Here is a 22529-nt window from a genome sequence, read left to right on the forward strand (position 1 = left end):
AGAAGTTGAAATTTGCTAAAGATACCATTCAATGTTCAGCAGCAGCTGCAGCAGCAACAATAATAATTCACTGCATATTTTTTGTCAGGATTTTGAATGTTCCAAGCACAAAGAAATGTTAGCATCTGTAGACAAGCCATGGGCATGCTCTGATAATTATACATGGTATACACATTCCACTCTCTGTTTCATAAATGTCCAACTACTAAGTGTTAATGAAAGCTAAAAGACACACCGGGTGGTGTCTCTGGGAGGCAGAGGCAGGCAGATTTCTGAGTTTGAAGCCAGCCTGGTCTACAGAGTGAGTTCCAGGACAGCCAGGGCTATACAGAGAAACCTTGTCTGGAAAAAAAGAAATCCAACCCCCCCCCCAAAAAAGACAGATAATCTGAAGTCTCTGGAACAACAAATTGGAAGGAAAATCAAGATGTCTATTAAAATGGAAGGAAATTTAGAAAGACTTATGTTCATGAATTACAAGATTTGAAATTATAAAGATACCAGTTTTCCTAAATTGATATATAGCTTCCTAGTAGGTTTTTCTTGAAACGTGTATTTACCTTATTTGATGTATGTCATGTGCCTGCCTGGTGCTTGTGGAGGTCAGAAGAGGGCACCAGATCCTCTGGACTAGAGTGGCAGACAGTCATGACTGCCATGCTGGGCGCCATATTTGGTGCTGGGGACCAAACCCGACTCCGCTGTGCTCTGAACTGCACAACCATCTCCTCAGCCCCCAATAGTTTTAAAAACAACCACCAGAAGAGGTTATGGTTGGTATTTTATTCAGACATGAATGTGAGGGGCCAAGGATAATAACCCAACTGCTTTTGAAGAGGAAAGCAAATAAGCCCAGCGGTGGGCATCGGGGCATCACAGAGATCACAGCAGTTAAGACAGTCGGCCTTGGTAATGGGAAGATGAGAAGAAAAGGAAGACGACTCAAGGTTCTGGACTCTGAGCTCCTCCCCGCCACCCCCACTTTCCTGTGGCAGGGGTGGCATATAAGAGAAGGGTGACAGGGTGACAATGTGCTGCCACTTTTGGAATACACGGCAGAAGACCTAAGCAGACTACATGTCCAAGGCAAACTCACACACAAACTGAATGTCCAGGAAAACGACATCCACCACACGGTATGTATTACACGAGCAAGCACTAACATTAAAATTAGAGTAATTGTCACTGTGAGGTGTATGAAAACAAGAACATTAATGCCTGATTGGGAAAACTTCTGTTGGGAAAACTTCCATTGGTACTTCTTTTTGAAAATCGGTATGGTGTCTACCTCTCCCACCGTGTGGCTCGAAGGCACAGTCCACTGGGCTGGCAGGACCATTGGAGTTACAAGAGTGTAACTGGTAGCATCCAGAAGCTGCAGGCCACTTACGTCTATCACTTGTAGAGGATGCATTTCAATCCTGAGCTTTTCACGAGACACTGGAGATTGGTGAAAACAAGCCAATCAGTGCTTTTGACGCAGATAGATGGATTTCATGAAAATGTCGTTGCACAAAAGAAGCCAGACAGGGTATTTCTTCTGTGACTTCGGATATATAATGTTCCACCGTGGCAGATTAAAGTCAGGGTTTAGGAATGAATATGTACATGATGACATAGGGAAGTAAGGGAGTATTTCAGTCCATTTTCGTGTTGTTATAACACAACACCTGAAGCTGGGACTTTATAAGGAAATGAGTTACACTGGCTCACGGTTCTGAGGTGGAGAAGTTCATGCTTGGTCATGTGCATGTGGAGTATGTATCCTCCCGTGCCGTGGGATGGTGTGTGGGAAAAGGAGAATGCCATGTGGTTTGGGGATCAGGGGAAGTGCTGGACCTGGCTTCAGCAATCTGGTTTCTGGTGTCCTGTGGGGCCTACTCACTCCAGAGACACGGGCCTGACCCCTTCTGACGGGGCCTCATCACGTAAGCATCTTCTGTCAAGACCCACTTCTCAGATGTTCCGCCACCTTCCCAGTCCCGCCACCTTCCCAGTCCCACCACCTTCCCAGTCCCGCCACCTTCCCAGTCCCGCCACCTTCCCAGTCCCGCCACCTTCCCAGTCCCACCACCTTCCCAGTTTCACCACCTTCCCAGTTCCACATTGGGGACCATGCTTCTAGCACGTGTATTTAAGGGTACAGATCAGACTCCAACCAAAGCAGGAAGAGAGGACTCTTAAAAGCGCAGGGATCATCTTGGTTCATGGGCAGGAAGGACATAGCTTGGAACTGGGAGAAAAGCAGCCAAGAACGAGGAGGGTCTGTGGAGCCGGAAATACTGTTTCTTCACTTGATGTTTACTGCATAAGAACTAAGTAGTAGAGGTTTTTTTTTTTTTTTTTTTTTTTTTTTTTTTTTTTTAATTGTTTGTCTTTTTGAGACAGGGTCTGTCTATGTAGTCCTGGCTGTCTGGGAATTCACTATGTGAAGTAGGCTGGTCCCAAACCCAGAGGTCTGCCTGTCTCGAGTGATAGGATTAAAAGTATGTGCCACCACACCCATCTTCGTTTTTTCATTTTCACAAACTTTTTATTGATTTGTTGTGAGTTTTACATCATGAACCCCAGTTCTGCTCATCTGCCTGTCCCCTCATATCTGCCCTTTGCTCTCACAACCCCCCACCCAAAATAACATACACACACACACACACACACACACACACAGCATAGAAAAACATCTCGTCATGGAAGCTGTAGCGTATCACAGTGAGTCCCACGGTTCACCCCTCTGTCCACACATCTTCAATTGCAATGAGCCTTTGGTCTGGTTCGGGGTCTCTGGCTTCTGTGACTCCATCAATATTGGATCCTCACTGGAACTCCTCCTGGTTATCCTGCCGTTGCCCTGTATCAGATGGAAACCCCACAGCTTTGGATCGGCAGAACTGGCCCTTTCACGAATCCCAGTCGTTCACAGATGATGCAGACTTTTGAGGTGGGCCAGCTTAGGGCCTGCATGGAGCTGAGCTGGTCAACACGCTGGCTCTCCCTTATGCACAGCACCAGGGTGAGCTTTGCGACATTTCTCTGGCCAGGCCAACCAGTGCTGCATTGGTGGGCGGCAGGCAGGAGCTGCACGGTGTTGCCCAGGCAACGGGCAGAGCTCTCTCTCCCAGGTGCTGCGGCTGTCAAGGGACAGCCATGGCCAGTGGAAAGCTGCAGGGATCAGCTCTCCCACACTCACATGGTGGGGGCTGTCTCTCCTACACCCATGCCACCAGGGCCAGCTCCACTGTGCTGCCTGGGCAAGGCGCAGCCCACTCTAGCAAGAGCTGTTGCTGGTGAGAGGCGGGGCCAGCTCTCCAAAGTGCCCCAGCCAGTGAGGGTGGGCAGGTTCTGTACAGCCCCTCGACATTCACATGATTCCCAGCAGTTGACTTGACCAGGGCTGTTCCCCATGGTCTCAAGTGGTAATATGAGCCTTAGACCAGGGCACTGACCCAGACACTGTGAGGCTAAGGACCCAGACCTGGCCCTCCGTGGCAGCTCCGGCTGGCACCTCACTATGGCCCCAGGTAAGGGGCCACTTACAACAGGATGTTCTCCACCCTGGAGTCTGCGGTTCCATCCCTTTTCTTTTTTTTTTTCTTTTTTTTATTGATATATTTTTTTATTTACATTTCAAATGATTTCCCCTTTTCTAGACCCCCACTCCCCGAAAGTCCCATCAGCCCCCTTCTCCCCCCGCCCCCCGTTTTCCCACCCAACCCTTCCCACTTCTCTCCATTTCTTTTCATAATGCTCAATCTGCTACATTTCTTTTTTTTAAGACACACTTTTTTTTTTTACACAGTCTTAAAAACAACAACATTGTTTTCCTTTTCTTTTTGATTGTAGTCCAAGTTGGCCTACACTCACTACAGTGGTACAAGGCCTAAGGGGACTGGAATTACAGTTGTGAGTTGCCACACCTAGAAGAGATGTGCATTTTAAAATGTCTATCTGTTTGCCTGTCTGTCTGTCTGTCTGATATGCCATAAAAATATTAAGAACACTAAAACAAATAGGACCGGCCAAATATGGCTCAGTCGGGAAAGTCCTTGCTCTGTAGCTTGAGGCCCTGAGTTCAATCTCCACAGCCTAAGTCAAAAGGCTGAGTGTGGTGCTGCGCTCCTGTAACCTGAGGGCTGAGGGAGCTGAGACAGATGAAGCCCTGGGCCTCACTGGCCAGCCGGGTCAGCCTAATCCATGAGAGTTGCTCCTGTGAGAGACCTTGTCTCAAACCAAAACCAAAACCATAGAGGATGGTGCCCGAGGAGTGATGTGTTCAATCAACACACACACACACACACACACACACACACACACACACACACACCCATACACCATACACACACAAATACACATACCACAACACATACATACACACACACCGCATACATACACATACACAAATACAAACCACACACACATATACCAGCCCTACCCTCCCACCACACACACACACACACACTCACCCACACCCCATAACTCCCCACATATATTCACACATCATACACATACCCCCTATACCAAGAAACACACACCAAGACACACAGATACTACCAACACATACACATACCACATCACCCTCCCACCACACATACACATACCATATCATCCTCCCACCACACACACACACACCAAGACATACACGTACTATCAACATACACATATACCACATCACCCTCCCACCACACACACACACACACACATACACACCACATACATACACACACCATATACACACACAAATACACCACAACACATACATATACACCACACACACACCATCCCCACCCTCCTACCACATAGACATACACCCACTCACATCCCATAACTCCCCCACATATATTCATATATTCACATATCATACACATACCCCCTATACCAATAAACACACACCAAGACACATACACACTACCAACACACACACACCACATCATCTTCCCACGACACACACACACACACACAAAAGAAAGGATATCTTGGGCTGGACGGGGCTCTATTTCACTAAAACTAAAGTGAAAATCTCAATAGACACTCATGCTTAGAAGGCCTAGGTTAACTGTGAGCCTAGTAGTTAAGGAAAAACACACTGACCTTGTATGCTGACTATGCATATCTAGAAAATGAGCTTACAAAAGGAACTCTCCAACCTGAAAGCTTCCTTTCTGTGCAACACTGATTTCCAAACAAAATCCTTCAAGTTGAATGTGAAGAAGCAGAGCTATTGCTTACTGTGACTGGGAGCAGTCTTTCTGGGTGTAGGGTGCCAGCTTCCTCTGGGATGAGCACCTTCCATCCTGCAGGGAAGCTTCTGAAGACACAGCGTGTAGAAGGGAAGCAGATAACTCTAAATGGCTCCAGGAAGTTCTTGAAACTGATCAGACTCACGGTCTTCCCAATTGTATAGAAACCGTGAGGACTGTTGAGAGTCACTCTCAGACAAGTTACTGCCGCAAAGAAACAGAGACCAGTAGAGTTGCCTGAAAGAAGGCTCAGAACCAGCAAACCACATGCAAAGGGCACACTCTAACCCCCTGTTGAGCTGCCTGCAGTGTCCTCTAGGTCTCCAGCTTTCATGGGCTGTCACCCATCCTGGGCTGGGCTTTGGTGATCCAGCTCTCTTAAGTCATTTTTTGTTCCTCTAAGTAGACTCTTCCCATATCCATGGAAGTAACACAGATAAAGCCCATCAGTTCACCAAGCTGGGCTTTGGTGGTATCCTTACTTTGGTCTGTTATCAATTCTATATCTGCTGACTCACAGCCATGCATGTCTCCCTACAGACAGCGTCAGACAATGGATCAGATCCAAAGTGGCTGGGATAGTCAGAAGAAACCTGCACATGTGTTTACCACACTGCTTCCGTGCCAGCCAAGATGGGCCCTACCTGTCTAGCAGTGAGTGGTCCCTGGTTTCTGCTGTGCAGACTGCGACGATCTGGTACCTGAGAAACAGATAAGGCACCAGGTCTGACACTAGCAAGGAACTGACTTATCTGTACATTTGAGAGGTGTGTCTAGAGATCTTAGAGTGGGGAGTGGTCTTTGATGGTGGCCGCTTCTTACATGGTGTTGCTGAGCACTGTGGATACAGCACCAGTGATACGCATCTATTCTAGGTACGATACTCCACTGGGCTGCCCTGCCCCACCCAACTTGATGTTCTTGAGAGACGGCTCCAAATGTTTCTAGTACTTTGACTTCTTTTTGGACCATTGTCTGATGACTCAACCTTTGCTCAGAGATCATGAGACATATCAGGGACATAGGAGCCATGGCTGGGAAGCAGGTCCCTTACAGTGATGGCCGGACACTACTTCACACTAGGAAGAGCGATACTCTGTGTCAACAGTACAGACTTCCTGCCCACGTATGAGGTGTGTCTTCACTTTGGGGATGGTTCTGTAAGTCTGTGGAGAACTCTGTAGAAATAAATGCCAGTTGATTTATCCTCGTGATCACAGACTTGCCTGTAACACTTCTCTAAGAGCATTGGGGTGTGTGTGTGTGGAACTTTTTATTTAATTCCGCAACTTTTTCTCCACTTCTGGTTACAAAGAGGAAGACATTTTGATCTGGAAAACTCTTGATCATGATAAAATCATATGATTTGAGAAAGGAATAAAAAAATGAGGAATTCTGGCTTTATGTTTTAGAGAAAATAGGAATATATTATTCTTCCTAGTAAATGATGGCTCTGCAAAAGCAAACTTATAAATTCCAGCGAGGAGCAATTTTTAAAGGTCTATTAAAAAACAATATATTATTTCCTCGAACATACATATTTACTCCTGGGAGTTATGGAGCACGAGAAAGACAAAATATGACTCTATCCACTTAAACGTTAAAGTAATTGATATCTGATCCAGAAAACTTTTCTATTAAACATGGCTAAGCATAGACCCATTACTGAATATTTATTTATTTAGCAAATAAATCTTGATATTTTCATCAAAAGGAGACAGGGTATGCTTATTGTATTACTTTATTATTATTAAAATACAGTCATGCAAGAATAAGAACTGCATGGAATTGTATTATTTTATTGGAATATATGAATAAAAATCACAAGCAAAATCTTTATAAATGAAAGCATAATCATTCCGGGGCCGGTGAATTATTATTTGTTTTATATACCCCGACTACACCGCATGAATCAAACTGGATGTTTCTTTAAATAAGAAAAATGGATAGCTATGCTATAAAAAAAATCAGTAATTTTTCCTCCAGGAAACACAATACAATGTGGCTCTATTATAATATGGCTTGAAGATTTTGGTGGGTCCAAACTGAAGAAGGATGTACCCTGAGTTCTGATACATGCTGGAGTCTGGACATTCTTCAAAGCTAATTTTCCCCTCATCAGTCTGATAGAAATGATCAAAGGAAGCCAGGTGTGGTGGCCCACACCTTTAATCCTAATGCTCTGGAGGCAGAAGCAGGGGATCTCTATGAGTTCAAGGCCAACCTTGCCTATAGAGTGAGTTCCAGACCACCCAGGGCTCTTACACAGAGAAACCCCATCTCAAAAATAACAACAGCACAAAAACAAACAATCCTCAAACAACAACGATAACAAAGGAAAAGACCAGAGAAATATTAACATCTTCCACAAAACGTGAGTGAGTTTTTGCATGAGCTTAATTGGTTCATTTAGACCCCAGAAAGCCAATAACCCTATTAAAAATGGGGTACAGAGCTAAACAAAGAATTTTCACCCAAAGAACTTCGGAAGGCTGAGAAGCATCTTAAAAAATGCTCAACTTCATTAGTCATTAGGGAAATGCAAATCAAAACAACCCTGAGATTTTACCTTACACCAGTCAGAATGGCTAAGATTAAAAATTCAGGAGCCAGCAGGTGTTGGCGAGGATGTGGAGAAAGAGGAACACTCCTCCACTGCTGGTGGGGTTGCAAATTGGTACAACCACTCTGGAAATCAGTTGGCGGTTCCTCAGAAAACTGGGCATGCCACTTCCGGAGGATCCTGCTATACCACTCCTGGGCATATACCCAGAAGATTCCCCAGCATGTAATAAGGATACATGCTCCACTATGTTCATAGCAGCCCTATTTATAATAGCCAGAAGCTGGAAAGAACCCAGGTATCCCTCAACAGAAGAGTGGATGCAAAAATGTGGTATATCTACACAATGGAGTACTATTCAGCCATTAGAAACAATGAATTCATGAAATTCTTCGGCAAATGGATGGATCTGGAGAACATCATACTAAGTGAGGTAACCCAGTCTCAAAAGATCAATCATGGTATGCACTCACTAATAAGTGGATATTAACCTAGAAAACTGGAATACCCAAAACATAATCCACACATCAAATGAGGTACAAGAAGAATGGAGGAGTGGCCCCTTGTTCTGGAAAGACTCAGTGAAGCAATATAGGGCAAAACCAGAACAGGGAAGTGGGAAGGGGTGGGTGAGAGAACAGGGGGAGGTAAGAGGGCTTATGGGACTTTCGGGGAGTGGGGGGCTAGAAAAGGAGAAATCATTTGAAATGTAAATAAAAAATATATCAAATAAAAAAAGGGAGGATGCTTGGCCCCTCCTCTCTCTCTTGCTTCTCTCTTGCTCTTGGACTCTTCTCTCTCCCCCTCTCCCCCTCTCTCCACGTGGTCATGGCCGGCCTCTACTTCTCTACTCTCAACTTCTCTTTGCCTTTCTCTGTCTCTAATACCCCCTTAACCCCCCTCCCCATGCCCTGAATAAACTCTATTCTATACTATAAAAAAATTAAAACCTAGACTAAATTTCAAAATTATTCCAGATTAAATTACTTTTATACCTCCGTCCCATGCCTCTAATTTTAACATAGAAATATCTTACAAAGAAGACTGGCTGGAGAAAACATGCAGGTGGCAGGACATCTTCCTGCTTACAGTCACCTCTGCCAACTGCAGCGGGGCTTGCTGCGCTGCCGTGACCAGGGAGGGAGGCACTCTGTCCTAGATAGTCTTCATGAAGGTGACCTAGAGCTGGGCAGAGTTTCTGAGGTGGAGGTCTGTCTGCCAGCCTCAGTGGGCTGAAGCCAGCGTGTTAGTCTCCGAGTTCCAATGATAACAACTGCTCTGTAGTGAAGCTTTGCTAGACACCCACTTCTGGGACTCTCAAGGTCCTGCCACACAACCTTATCTATTATATTTCCTCAGACCATTTCTCTAATTTAGAAAGCCTTCAGATTTCATTTCCCTTGCTGTGGCGAAACCTTCATACAATAAAGGAGAGACGGGGACGGCACTCTCTCCTGAAACTTTGTCTTTGGGTGGGTGGTTGCACATGTGTTTCTTATCTGTTTGTGGGAGAGTGAATGTGCAGTGAAGTGTGTGCACATACATTAAGGGTATTTAGTAAGCCCATATTCAAAAAGAGGAAATGGGTAAGGTGCATGCTGTGCATGTATGAGGACCTGAGTTCCGTCCCATGCAAAATCCATGCCGGGTGATTGTGACTTCCAGCTTTGGGAAGGAAGTGACAAGAGGCTCTATGAGGCACACTGACCATCCAACCTTTGCTGAGACTTTCAAAACAAGGTGACTGGCTCCTGAGGAACAACTCCCGAGGTTGACCTCTGTTCTACATCCCTCTTCTGAAATATAAACACATTTGCATACATCTATATACAGGCAAACACTCAAATACACATACTTTCACATATACACACACTGTGTACACACACACACACACAGAAGTAGGTGGTAAATAAAGAGAGGAACACATGAACATGTTGAATGTTTTGGAGGAAAGCATTGGCTACACATGGAAGAAGGTTTTTCAGGCATCAGAACTGGGTGACTTGAGCATGGCTGTTCAGCCCATAGATCTAGTATTTGTTATCTTTTTATCTGCATGCGACTGCAGTCACAGCCTGTTGGGGGTTTGTCTGGTGCTGCTTGTATTCAAATGCTCAGTTCTGTATCCCAACATCTGACTGCCCCAAGATGAGTAAATTCCCATGCATAACAGCCTTTGTTGGGTAAACCTTACTTCCCAGTTTAAAACCACTGTTAAGTAAAATAGCTACAACCAATTACTGGGGAGAAAAAAGAGGTATTGTTTGAGTTACTGGGCTGGGTGGGCAGGGTAGGGGGAGTCACAGGTAGGGACCATGAGGGAGAAAGAGAAAGGAAATAGATGGATGGTAGATAGATAGAGACAGACAGACAGACAGACAGATATGAGCATTGAGCAGAAGATGGAGAGAACAGGAGGTCTCTATTAGCCACGAAGGACCAGCAGCACTTGCCAGAGTGAAATGCTTACCCAGGACTCCAGACTGCTGGAGCAGAAATAACCCAGGACGACTCCAACAACAAATATTTAAGGATCACAGCAGGAGAAGCAGCCAGTCCAGCATTAGAGAATTAGATTAGGGGTCATCCCCCAGTAATTGAGCAGAGCCAAATAAATAAATCATAGTTTGAATCTCATTCATCTTAAGCTAGACAGGGATAAGCATCATTCATATTATTTCACAATAGCTGGTGCACAAATGTCTGTTGAGGTAATGGAGAAAACCAATGCCCAGGAAGGGAGTGGCTTCTTCTGTTCTATCTATAGCTGGTCATAGTGGCATGCCTATCTCCTCAGCACGTGGGAAACAAAGGCGGGATGACTGCTGCGTGTGCGAGGCCAGCTACAGGACTGCCAGGGTGAGACAGCAAGAGCCTGCCTCAAATGCTAGCTTGGGGGACATGCCAAGGAAACACAGGGACTTCCTGGCTGGCTACACGTGGACCTGATGCTCATTCTAGCGATTGTTCTGCACCTCCTGGGAGAGGTGTCTCCGTGTCAAAGGGCCTTTCCTCTTCTATGCCCTGTAGCAACACTCACCTCCAAGGTGCTGGGATCAAAGAAGTCACACCTCACAACAGCATTACCGCTAGTATTAGGCTACTAATAATTATCTCATCCTCATCACACTCATCGCAGCTAATGTTTTGGGGGGAAAATCCTTAGGTTTTATTTTTTATTTTTTGGTCCCAGGGGCAAATGAGGGAACAGCTATCTCATTTGCTCAAAGTCAAAGAGCTTTAGTTGCCCCAAGGAAATTCAAATTCTACACTGCCTCCCCTACTTCACACCCTCGACATGCTTTATCTCCCCACCCTAGGTTCTCATAGCACACTGTCATATGCTAGCAATTAGCAATTCTGAAATAATAGAAACAATCATTAGTGATGTGTAATTATCTTCTCTTGGAAAGTGCGGGATCCTTTAGCATGAATTGTCTTGCCGACAGATCATAGTTCATCTTGATAACGGGTTTGATGGAGTTATAGGAGACGTTGAGTCTGGCTCATTAATGTTATTATTGTTTTCAGACCTTCAGTGGCAACCATGCTTCCTAAGTATTAATTAATCGTGGTGACTTCTCTGGGAAGTATGCTAAATATAACTAAACTAATTCCACCAGAAGAGAAATTGGCAAGTCAGTGATCGCAGTGAATCCCTCTCTGTTTCCAAGATAACAGAATGAAATTACCCAACTGGACTCAGTTTCCCTTGGTCATAAGTAGGCATGACTTTTATGTGCTGTTACTGACTCCACCCATACAAAAGGAAAACCCCTTGAAATATAATGAAACAATGAAAAATAATGATCATAATCAACCAAGTCTTAAGTTCTGAGAAATATTAACTGCGTCGTAAACTATGCTTTCTCCTTTGTGTCTTACTCTTTCTTTAAAGGTTTATTTTGAGTGTGTGTGTGTGTGCACGAGCGCGTGCACAAGCGTGTGTGGCACACATGTGTCACGGCACATGTGTGAATATCTGAGGGCAATCACGTGGGTCAGTCTTACATCGCACCGCTTTGTTTGAGGCAGAGTCTCCCCTGTTGGATGCGGTGCTCAGCTCTCTGGGTTTGCTGGCTTGGGAGCTCACATGCTGTGATGCTAGACACCTGAGGTGTGTCCAGCTTCTCCGTGGTTTCTGGGAACTTAGCGTCAGTTTGTCAGGCTCCTGTGGTGAGCACTTTGTCCCGCAGAGTCATTTTCTCTGGCCCTTTGTGAAATGCTTATGCGAGTGCTCAAACTCACCAAACCAGGATCAACCCTCATCTTAGCACAGATTCTGTATTTAGTTACTTTCTTTACTTCTTAAATGCCCCCTGGTCTTTAGGGATTTATGATCCAGCTGTCAATAGTTGGGGTTATTATCTTTCCGCTGAAGTTATGGATAAAGCCCAGGAACTGGGAGAAGCATGGGACTCAAGGGTCAGGACTGGGTTCATATCTGAAGCCTGCTGCCAGCAGTCTGGCCTGGCACCTTCAGAGGGCTATTTGTCTTTTCTTGTTACTGTTTTGTTTTCTAATGTAGATCATCTTTCCTCGTAAATTATGGGAACAACAAGAGAACAAATGTAGAGTGCTGATTCTTGAGAAGTGATCAATAATAGACTTGTTATTAATCTCATAAATCAACGGCTCAGCCCCACAGATAGGAAAGAGCAAAGGCTCTGAAACTGAGCCTGGGACAGCAGATGGAGACTTTACCCGATCGTTCTCGGAGTCTTTGTTCAGCACCCTTTTCTCTCGCGTGTGCATGCAAAACTCCTTTTAACTCAAAACAACACTCGGTACATAATGAATAGGGAAAATATTTTGGAAACGGAAACAAGAGACCTTTACAATGAAGAAGAGAGAAAGGGGCGATGGCCAGTGCTGTGTCCTCTGTGCTGCTGTGGTTGGGATGGGAGACATGCTCCACAGACGTATGTGTTTACACACGTGGTCTCCATCTTGTGGTGCCATTTTTATTTTATTGCTTTTCTTTTCTTTTCTTTTCTTTTCTTTTCTTTTCTTTTCTTTTCTTTTCTTTTCTTTTCTTTTCTTTCTTTCTTTCTTTCTTTCTTTCTTTCTTTCTTTCTTTCTTTCTTTCTTTCTTTCTTTCTTTTTTTTTGTATTTTTGGAGGAATGCTTTGAAACTTTTAGGAGGTGGAGTCTAGCTGGTGAAGTGAGAACTTGGGAGGAACGGAGAACCTTGAGGTTTACAGCCCACCCCGTATCTGGCTTCCTCACTTGCCTGTATGTGAAAAACAAACCCGCACCGCAAGCTGCCGGCGCAAAGGCTCCTCCCACTGCTCGTTCTCTGTCCCGCTGGACTTCATCTGTTAAACTGTGAGCCAAAATAAACCTCTTCCTCCCTTAGGAAAAGTGACTCAAGCAGGTGCCCTTGGTTACCTGGGGGTTGCGGGGGAGGCATGAGGGATGGCGAGGGGTGAGGGGATGGTGGACATGAAATACAAGCAGCAGGCTTTGGGGGGGAAATCCATCTTCAGGAAAACACTCACTTCTGGAGTATACAGAGGGGCACTGGAGGTGGGGTGTTAGCTTAGCTCTTCATCACAGACTTTTACTATTTTTTTCTCTTAAAACCTTAAGAGTTTCTAGATTTATTCCTTAAAAAGCCTAAAATTGTGAGCACACAAGGCACATTGTGTTGAAACGAAAGCTAGCTCTACTTAAAGTTTTAAAAATAAGCTCACACTTGAACTCTTTAGATTGAAGCTTACACCTGTAAGTACAAAGGACCAGCAAACCATGAAGCACTCTGTGTTGGTTGCCATGGGCACCAGAACGACAGCCAATGACGTGAGGAGGATGAACTTACCTGTGTAGATGTACTCCACATATGCAGGGTGAGTTTTCATGAACACCTCTTTCACTTTTTCTATTTTATCAGCCCTTATTTTGGTTGCAAAGGGTGTGTACATAACTGAGAACGCTTCGGCTCTGGTGATGGCTTCTTCAATCATGGCCTGTGAGGAAGGAAACGAGCCACTTAGCAGCAGTAATAGCATAATACTTTTTGAGAACGTAAAAAAAAATAATTACTTTTATGGATGATTTAAAAATCTATATACTGTACAGCAAAGATAACATATTTTGGTCTTAAATATTCATTAGAACACAATTTAATTAGTTTTGAAAATACTATTTCATCTGAAGAAATCCAATTAACTGAAGAAAGTTTGTAAATAGCCACCTGTACCCTAAGCCTGTCTTAAGATAAAAATAAAAATTCTGTTTCTCAAGGTGTCATTTTCCTCTTTATTTAGAAAAATCAAATTCTTAGGTACAATATTATAACTAATCTACTGATGAACAGATATTGGCAATCAGTTTATGCAAAAATATTTTTAAAATGCTCCAAGCTACCTGTACGGCATTGTCTTTATAAGAATTAAGTTTTTCTTCTCCCACGCCCCAGGAAAGCCTTTACCCTTAAGAGCCGTTCTCAGCTTTGCCAGCAAAGCATTCCTACCTCTGGATCAGAGGTGAAATGACACAAATTCAGCTGTGCAAGATGTCTCTTTAAATTACATTTGCTCACAACCAGTTCTTGCTAGGGACTCCCCTCCCCCCCCAGCTTCCGGTTTTAACCAGGCCACATTCATACCTGTATCAGGTTCAAAAAAAAGGAGCCTTTCAAATTTTAAAGGGTGTCTGTTCTTTTTCTACAACTTTTCCTTCTGAAGGAGTCTTGAAGATTGTACAAAAAGTATCTCTATAGCTACTCCATTTTTCTGGAAATAGCACAAAAGCACATTATGTTAAAGACCCACATATAAGAATACATAATAATAATAAGTTCCTCTGACAAATAAGGTGTATTATCAGCCAATAAGAAAACCAACAGATTGGAAGTGTGCAACAGAGGGGGAGAACCCAACAAACAAATTATATTTTGTTGATTATATACATTATCAACTTGGCGTTTTGGCAGCATTAATGAGGTGAGGAGCAAGAGGCTGGCTTTTCTGTGTCGCAGGGTTGTCTAGGCTGTTTTCATATGGGTATGCGCCACACTGTGACTGCTCCCCCTTACTCCCCCCCCCCATGCACTACACTGTGTCTGGTCCCACGCTACACTGTGTCTGGTCCCACGCTACACTGTGTCTGGTCCCGCGCCACACTGTGTCTGGTCCCGCGCCACACTGTGTCTGGTCCCACTCTACACTGTGTCTGGTCTCCCAGAAGCCCTACCTTTGCACTGGCTCACCAATCCCCTTGTTCTCTAGACAGATTCAATTCTTTTTCAGGCCATTAGCAATTCTCATGATTTTATGTATACTGACATCTAGGACCACAAACAAGAGCAAATTGATGCTTGTCCTTCTGAGGCAAACTCTACTCAATACGATTATCCCTAGTCATATCCATTTTCCTGCAAAAATCCATTCTTCAAATACAGAATATATATATTTTTTAAATCCATTCCTCTGTCGTCCGGCAAAGCTTGGTCCATAGCTTAGTATGAAAAGTGATGCTGCAAACACTTGATGTGCAAGTGTCCCTGTGATGTGTTGACATGGAGGCTTTTGGGTACACACTAGGAAATGGTATAATGGTATGGCTGGGTCATATGGGAGTTCTTTTTTTTTTTTTTTGGATTAACCTTCATACTGATTTCCATAGTGTCTTGGCAATTTGACATTCCCAAAAATAGTGCATAAGGCTTCCCCCTTGTCCAAATCCTTGCGGAATTTATCATCTCTTGTCTTTTTTTTTAAATGTATAATTTAAAATTTTTTTCTATATTCTTTGTTTCCATTTCAAATGCTTTCCCCTTTCCTGGTTTCCTCCTCCCCATAAGTCCCATAAGCCCTCTTCCCTCTGCCCATTCCCCAATCACCCCCTCCCATTTCTCTGTCCTGGTACTCCCCTACAATGCTGGATCAAGCCTTTCCAGGACCAGGGACCTCTCCTTCCTTCTTCTTGGGAATCATTTGATATGTGAATTGTGTCTTGAGTATTCAGAGCTTCTGGGCTAATATCCACTTATCAGTGACTGCATTCCATGTGTATTCTTTTGTGATTGGGTTACCTCACTTAGGATGATATTTTCCAGTTCCAACCATTTGCCTAAGAATTTCATGAATTTATTGGTTTTAATTGCTGAGTAGTATTCCATTGTGTAAATATACCACATTTTCTGTATCCATTCCTCCATTGAGGGACATCTGGGTTCTTTCCAGATTCTGGCTATTATAAATAAGGCTACTATGAACATAGTGGAGCATGTGTCCTTATTGCATGCCAGGGAATCCTCTGGGGATATGCCCAGGAGTGGTATAGCAGGGTCCATTTCTTGTCTTGATGGCCACTGTTCTGTCTTGGATGAGATGTAATCTCAAATGTACATTTATCTGATAACTAGTGAAGCTCAATGCGTTTTCATGTTTAGTTGGCTGTATTTCATTTTTTGAAGGATCGTCTGTTCATTCCGGTGACCTGTTTATTGGCTGGGCTGTTTAATTTCTTGCTGAATGTCGTGAGTTCTTTGTATATGGTGAATATTAGTCTTGTCAGCTACATAGGGAGCAAGGGTTTTCTACCGTCTTGCAGCCTGTCTTGTCTCTTCACTTGCTTGCTTCAGAACGCGCTGAGCTGCTTTTAACCCTCATGAAGTTCACTTGTCAATCGTGACATGGCTGAGTGATTCGGTGCTGAGTGTTGTTTTCAGGAAGTGTGTTCATGCTAATACCAAAACTATTCACTTTAATGTTCCTTCTAACAGTGTCAGAGGTCCTGCATTAAGGCATGGCTTTTGATATAGGGTTAGAGAGATGGATCTAGCTTTATTTATTTATTTATTTATTTATTTTTTACATTTTTGTTTACAAGCATGTTCTTTTATTAGAAAAGGAAGTAAAAACATTTTACGATAAAATTGAAGATTTACATGGAAAATGTTTCTGGTAAAATAGAAGAGATATATAGAAAAACATGTTAAAATTGACAATTTTCATAGAAAATTAAAGAGTAAAATGGTAGACATAAAACATTGCTAAATTAACTGAAAAAGGAAGTAGAAACATTTTATGTTAGAATTGAAGATTTATGTGGAAAATATTTCTGATAAAATAGTAGAAAAATGTAGAAATGTTAAAATTGAAGATTATCATGGAAAATTTTATATAGATATAATAATGGTAGGCATAAAAGTACTCCTAAGTTGATTGAAAGTGGAATTATAAACATTTTCTGATAAAGGTGAAGATTTACTTGGAAAATATTTCTGATAAAATTGGAGAAATATATAATAAAACATGTTAAAATTGAACATTATTAGCCAGGCGGTGGTGGTGCATGCCTGTAATCCCAGCACTCTGAGAGGCAGAGGCACGCGGATCTCTGAGGCCAGCCTGGTCTACAGAGTGAGTTCCAGGACAGCCAGGCTATACAGAGAAATCCTGTCTCAAAAAAAAAAAAAAAGATTATCATGGAAAATTCTATGGATAAAATGGTAGGCATAAAAATAATTCTAAGTTGATTGAAAGTGGAATTATAAACATTTTCAGGTAAAATTGCAGAATTACATTGGAAATATTTCTGATAAAATTCAAGAAATATATAGAAAGATACATTAAAATTGACTATTTCATGGAAAATCATGCGGATACAATGGTAGATATAAAAAAACCTTTCTAAATTAATTGAAAGGGAAATTAAAAACATTTTGTGATAAATACAGAGATTTACATGGAAAACATTTCTGATAAAATAGAAGAAATGTATAGAAAAACATGTTAAAATTGAAGATTATCATGAAAAATAATGCAGATAAAATGGTAGAGATAAAAACATTACTATATTAATTGAAAGAGGAATTACAAACTTTTTTTATAAAATTGAAGATGTGCATGAAAAATATTTCTGTTAGTCTATGTCTTTTTATTGAGGATTTGAGTCCATTGATATTAAGAGATATTAAGGGATACTGATGTTGCTTCCTGTTATTTTTATGTTTGTATGGTTATCTTCTTTTGGGTTTGTTGGAAGAAGATCCTTGCTTTTTCTAGGGTATAGTTTCCCTCCTTGTGTTGACATTTTCCATCTGTTATCCTTTGTAGGGCTGGATTTATGGGAAGATATTGTGTAAATTTGGTTTTATCATGGAATATCTTGGTTTCTCCATCTATGGTGATTGAAAGTATTGCTGAGAATAATAGTCTGGGCTGGTATTTGTGTTCTCTTAGAGTCTGTGTGAGATCTGCCCAGGATTTTCTAGCTTTCATCATGTCTGGTGAGAAGTCTGGTATAATTCTGAAAGGTCTGCCTTTATAAGTTACTTGCCCTTTTTCCCTTACTGCTTTTAATATTCTTTTTTGTTTGGTGCATTTGGTGTTTTGATTATTATTTGCCCGGAGGACTTTCTGTTCTGGTCCAGTCTGTTTGGAGTTCTGTAGGCTTCTTGTATGTTCATGAGCATCTCTTTCTTTAGGTTAGGGAAGTTTTCTTCTATAATTTTGTTGAAGACAGTTACTGGCCCTTTAAGTTGTAAGTCTTCGCTCTCTTCTATACTTATTTAATCTTTAGGTTTGGTCTTCTCATCATGTCCTGGATTTCCTGGATGTTTTGGGTTATAAGATTTTTGCATTTTGCATTTTCTTTGACTGTTGAGTCAATGTTTTCTGTGGTATCTTCAGCATCTGAGATTCTTTCTTCTATCTCTTGTATTCTGTTGTTGACGTTTGCATCTATGACTCCTGATTTTTTTCCAAGGTTTTCTATCTCCAGAGTTTGTCTCCCTTTGTGATTTTTTTCATTGTTTCTACTTCCACTTTTAGATCCTGGATGGTTTTGTTCAGGTCCTTCACTTGATTGTTTGTGTTTTCCTGTAATTCTTTAAGGGATTTTGTGTTTCCTCTTTAAGGGCTTCTGTCTGTTGACCCATGTTCTCCTGAATTTCTTTAAGTCCTTGAAGCCTTCTATCAGCATCCTGAGATATGATTTTAAATCCAAATCTTGCTTTTCTGGTGTGTTGGGGTATCCGGGACTTGCTGTGGTGGGAGAATTGGGCTCTTATGTTGGCAAGTAGCCTTGGTTTCTGTTGGTAGGGTTCTTGTGCTTGCCTTTCACCATCTGGTTATCTCTTGTGCTGGTTGGCCTTGCTGTCTCTGGCTCGAGCTTGTCCCTCCTGTGGGCCTGTAAGCCTGTGTTCATCCTTCTGGGAGACCAACTCTCTTCTGGCAGGGTCTGTGCACAGAAGGCTGTGGAGCTGCCTGGCTCCCTGGTGCAAATGGAGGTGGGAAGACTTCTGTCCCAGCTGCTCCACTGTGCTCAGTGTGCTCCTAGCTGTTCCCCTCCAGAGAGGAGGTGGAGTTCTCACCTCTGTGCTCAGCAGTGAAAGCACTGCTGGGAGATCACTCTCTCCTGGCGGGCCATGCACCAGCTTTATTTTTTTAACATGTGGATAGCCAATTTCACCAGCACCATTTGCTAAAAAAGCTGCCTTTTGTTAATATATGTTTTTGGCATCTTTGTAGAACAATCAGGTAGTTGTTAGCTACTGACATTTTTTCTGAGTCCTCTACCCTACTACTGACCCTGCCTGGTCGTTCTTATACCAATATCCTGTTCTTGTGACTGTGGTTCCATAGTATAACTTGAAGTCAGAATATGCTCCTCCTTTTGCTCAGGATTGCTTTGGATATTTGGGATCTTTTGTGCTTCCATGTGGAATTTAAGATTGCTTGTTTCTATTCTTGTGGAAAATGGTATTGAGGCTTTATGGGGATTCCATTGAATATGTGGCTTCTGCTTGGGCAGAATAGCCATTTTTTTTTTTTTTTTGCGATATTAACTCTTCTAACGCATGAGCTTCTATTGTGTTGATTTTAAGTTAAACACTCTAGCTGAACTTTGTCACTGCTTGTTCCATTCCTCAGTCATGTCACATGGCCTCTATGATCATCTACAATAAGAGCCGTGCATCTTATGCTGCCAAACATTCTCTTACCTCTTGGATTACTCATAACATTGCCTTTCCATGTTCAGGGCACTGAGAGGAGCTGGCGAATGGAGTTGTTGGCTGTCACTCAGGTGGAGTTTCCTCAGCTGTGGGTTTGTGGTAGGATCTGTGTGCCTGTGACCTGGGCCAGCTTTGGAAAGCTAATCAGGGTACCACAGGCAGGAGGTCGGGAGCTCAGAGATGGAGATGAACTCTTGGTCCTCCTTCAGTGTGGTGCTCCTACATGCTGATGGCTGGAACCAGGCCGGGGAGGGCTGCTGTAGACCAAGTGAGCGTGAGGACACGTGCAGATGTATGTGGATAATGTAGGTGAGGAGGCTGCACATTCAGGCTTAAGGTCAGAACTTGGCTTTGTTTATTTAATCTGTTGGCTCCTGATTAACCAGCTAGGGCTACCCCTAGAGAGGTCCACAGGAGAACGGACTGAACAGCAGAGACTCATATTCTTCTAGCTTTTGAGCCCAAAGGCCGCCTGAAGTGTCAGCAGGATTAGTTTCTTCTGGGGCTTCTTTTTTTCTCTTGGAGATTCCTCCCATCTTCTTTCTTCTATTCTCCATGTCTCTGTTTCTCTGTCTCTGTATCTCTCTGTCTCTGTCTCTCTCTCTTTGGTATTGGTGCTTGAGTCTAGTGTCTCTTCAATGTGACACATGTGCCTGACCTGCGTACTACACTCCCAGCTACCTTTTATGTATCTTAATCTCCTCTTTATGACGACACTCATATTGGACTGGCGAACCAGAGAATTCAGCCGTCCTCTCAGAGAGCTCATCTCCAAATCAGACTTATTCTGGGACCCTGGACATTAGCCCTTTACTTGAATATATTTGATGGGAAGACAGATGACAGTCTATCTGTTTTTTAACAGCTAAAGGACTTTCCATTGGACTTTCTGAATATCTTGGATTGGGCATTTTGTCTTAAATTCTGGCTGGAAAAAATTAGTGAAGGTATTTAATCTTCGAGCTTGCTTCTAGAACAGCATTAACAAGATCACAGGACAGGACAGGAGAAAACTCTCTCAACCCCATTTCTTTTCCAACTGCTGGCAGTGTACTGGAGTGCTGGCAGAGTAGCTTGGCAGAGCCATCTCACAGCAGGGATGGTGAGGCGAATGCCCAAGAACTTGCACCAGCTTTTCTGCAAGTGGCAGAAGTGTGGTTTTCCTGTGGCAGCTTGATCTGCTCATTGGCAGATCTGTGCCCTTGGTTACTGCTTCAGGCCTTGCATGCAGGCCTTTCTGTGGCTCTCACTGACAAAGGTGTGTATTTGCAGGGATTAGACTCCCTTTTCCCACTGGGAACCAACACAGGCGATTCTTTTGTCTCCTGCCCTCCATCTTGGAGATTCCTGAGGGAGTGGCTGAGGGAGCACATTGCCTACACAACTCATGAATAAGAAGTGAATTTTCCAGCTGGCATAGTGGCACATTTTTTATCCCATCACTTAGGAGGTAGAGGCAGGAGGGTCAGAAGTTCAAGGACAGCCTTGGCTACAACAAAATAAAACAATGAAAGAAAGAAAGAAAGAGAGAGAGAGAGAGAGAGAGAGAGAGAGAGAGAGAGAGAGAGAGAGAGAGAAAGAAAAATTTCTAAGAGGATGTTTGCTTGAAGAACATTATTATAACCTGAAGGAAAAATGATTGTTATTATAGCATAGGAATGAGAATATAGGTCGTTCTTGCATTGGATCCCGAAACATCCTCACTATACTTTTTACTAGAACTAATAATATTTTGGACTTTGAACCTGTCTCATATTGCTCTGGTAAAGGAATACAGCAATATTTCATACACTGCTCAGTGTAATTACATTATTGGGTAACCAGTTAATGGAACAATCTAGAAAAAATGTAGCCTACATGCTTTATTAAAAACAAAAATTTTATTTTCTGGCACCACAGAGACTAGACTGCAGGAACTGTGTCTGAGTCCTGTGTCCCAAATGTGCCTCATTTTAAGCAATAGGGCCCTACTTGCAATCTCCGAGAGCCACCCAAGGGCTACACAGTAGTCTCTATTGCTTTAGGAGTTTAGGAGCCACTTGGCTACACTAACCAACCCATTCTTATGCCCGATACTCAGGTTTCTTTCTTTTTTTTTTTTTTCATTTTTGTTAGTCTATGGTTCTTGGGGGAAGCAGGTTTTATATACATACATATATATATATATATGTATACTGTATTGTGTAGCATTTTAGGTAAGTGTAAAATAGCCCGGTTCCTTGACGCGTCATCAAACAGCCTTGGTGTGTCATTTGCTCACATCACTTTTTCTCAGTCTATATTGACCAATGAAGCTGTAGCAGAGGGGCAGCGATTAAACAGTCCTATCCAGCTGTAATACTTAGAAACTATGACAATGACTTTCGTGTCGAGGCACCAGTGAAGGTGCAATTAGTGGCCCTCACTTGTCAGTGGTAATGAACAGCTGTCTTATTGGACTTAAAACACTCAACAAGAGGGAAGCCATGCCCACTGCTGTATTTATTGAAAAGGCTGTTCTTTCTTCACTGTGGTTTTTAGCACCTTTATTATCAATGAGCTGGTTGTAGGTAAGTAGTTTGGTTTCCAGCTGCTCTGGTCTGTCCATCTGTATTTCCAGTCCAGTGGTCTTCTAGTGGCCACGGTTCTGCAGTAAGTTTTGAAGTCAGGTGGTGCAGTTCCTCCTAGTTTTGTACAGATAGATGGTTGAATTGAATAGGAATTTTACTGGCTCTCTAAATATTTTTGGTATTACAAACATTTTCAACAATATTGATTCTTCTAG

General features: G+C 42.8%; 1 protein-coding gene across 1 annotated transcript in view; it reads right to left on the minus strand.

The window, feature by feature from the left end:
* The window catches only part of Spata16 (spermatogenesis associated 16), a 273026-nt gene that overhangs the window by 65844 nt on the left and 184653 nt on the right, over positions 1–22529 (minus strand). The window contains exon 5 of the mRNA XM_052178788.1: positions 13619–13766. Within this exon, the coding sequence (XP_052034748.1) occupies positions 13619–13766 (148 nt within the window). The remainder of the gene's footprint in view (positions 1–13618; positions 13767–22529) is intronic.

The sequence above is a fragment of the Apodemus sylvaticus genome, chromosome 4, assembly GCF_947179515.1.
Source record: "Apodemus sylvaticus chromosome 4, mApoSyl1.1, whole genome shotgun sequence".
NCBI classification, from domain to species: Eukaryota; Metazoa; Chordata; class Mammalia; order Rodentia; family Muridae; genus Apodemus; species Apodemus sylvaticus.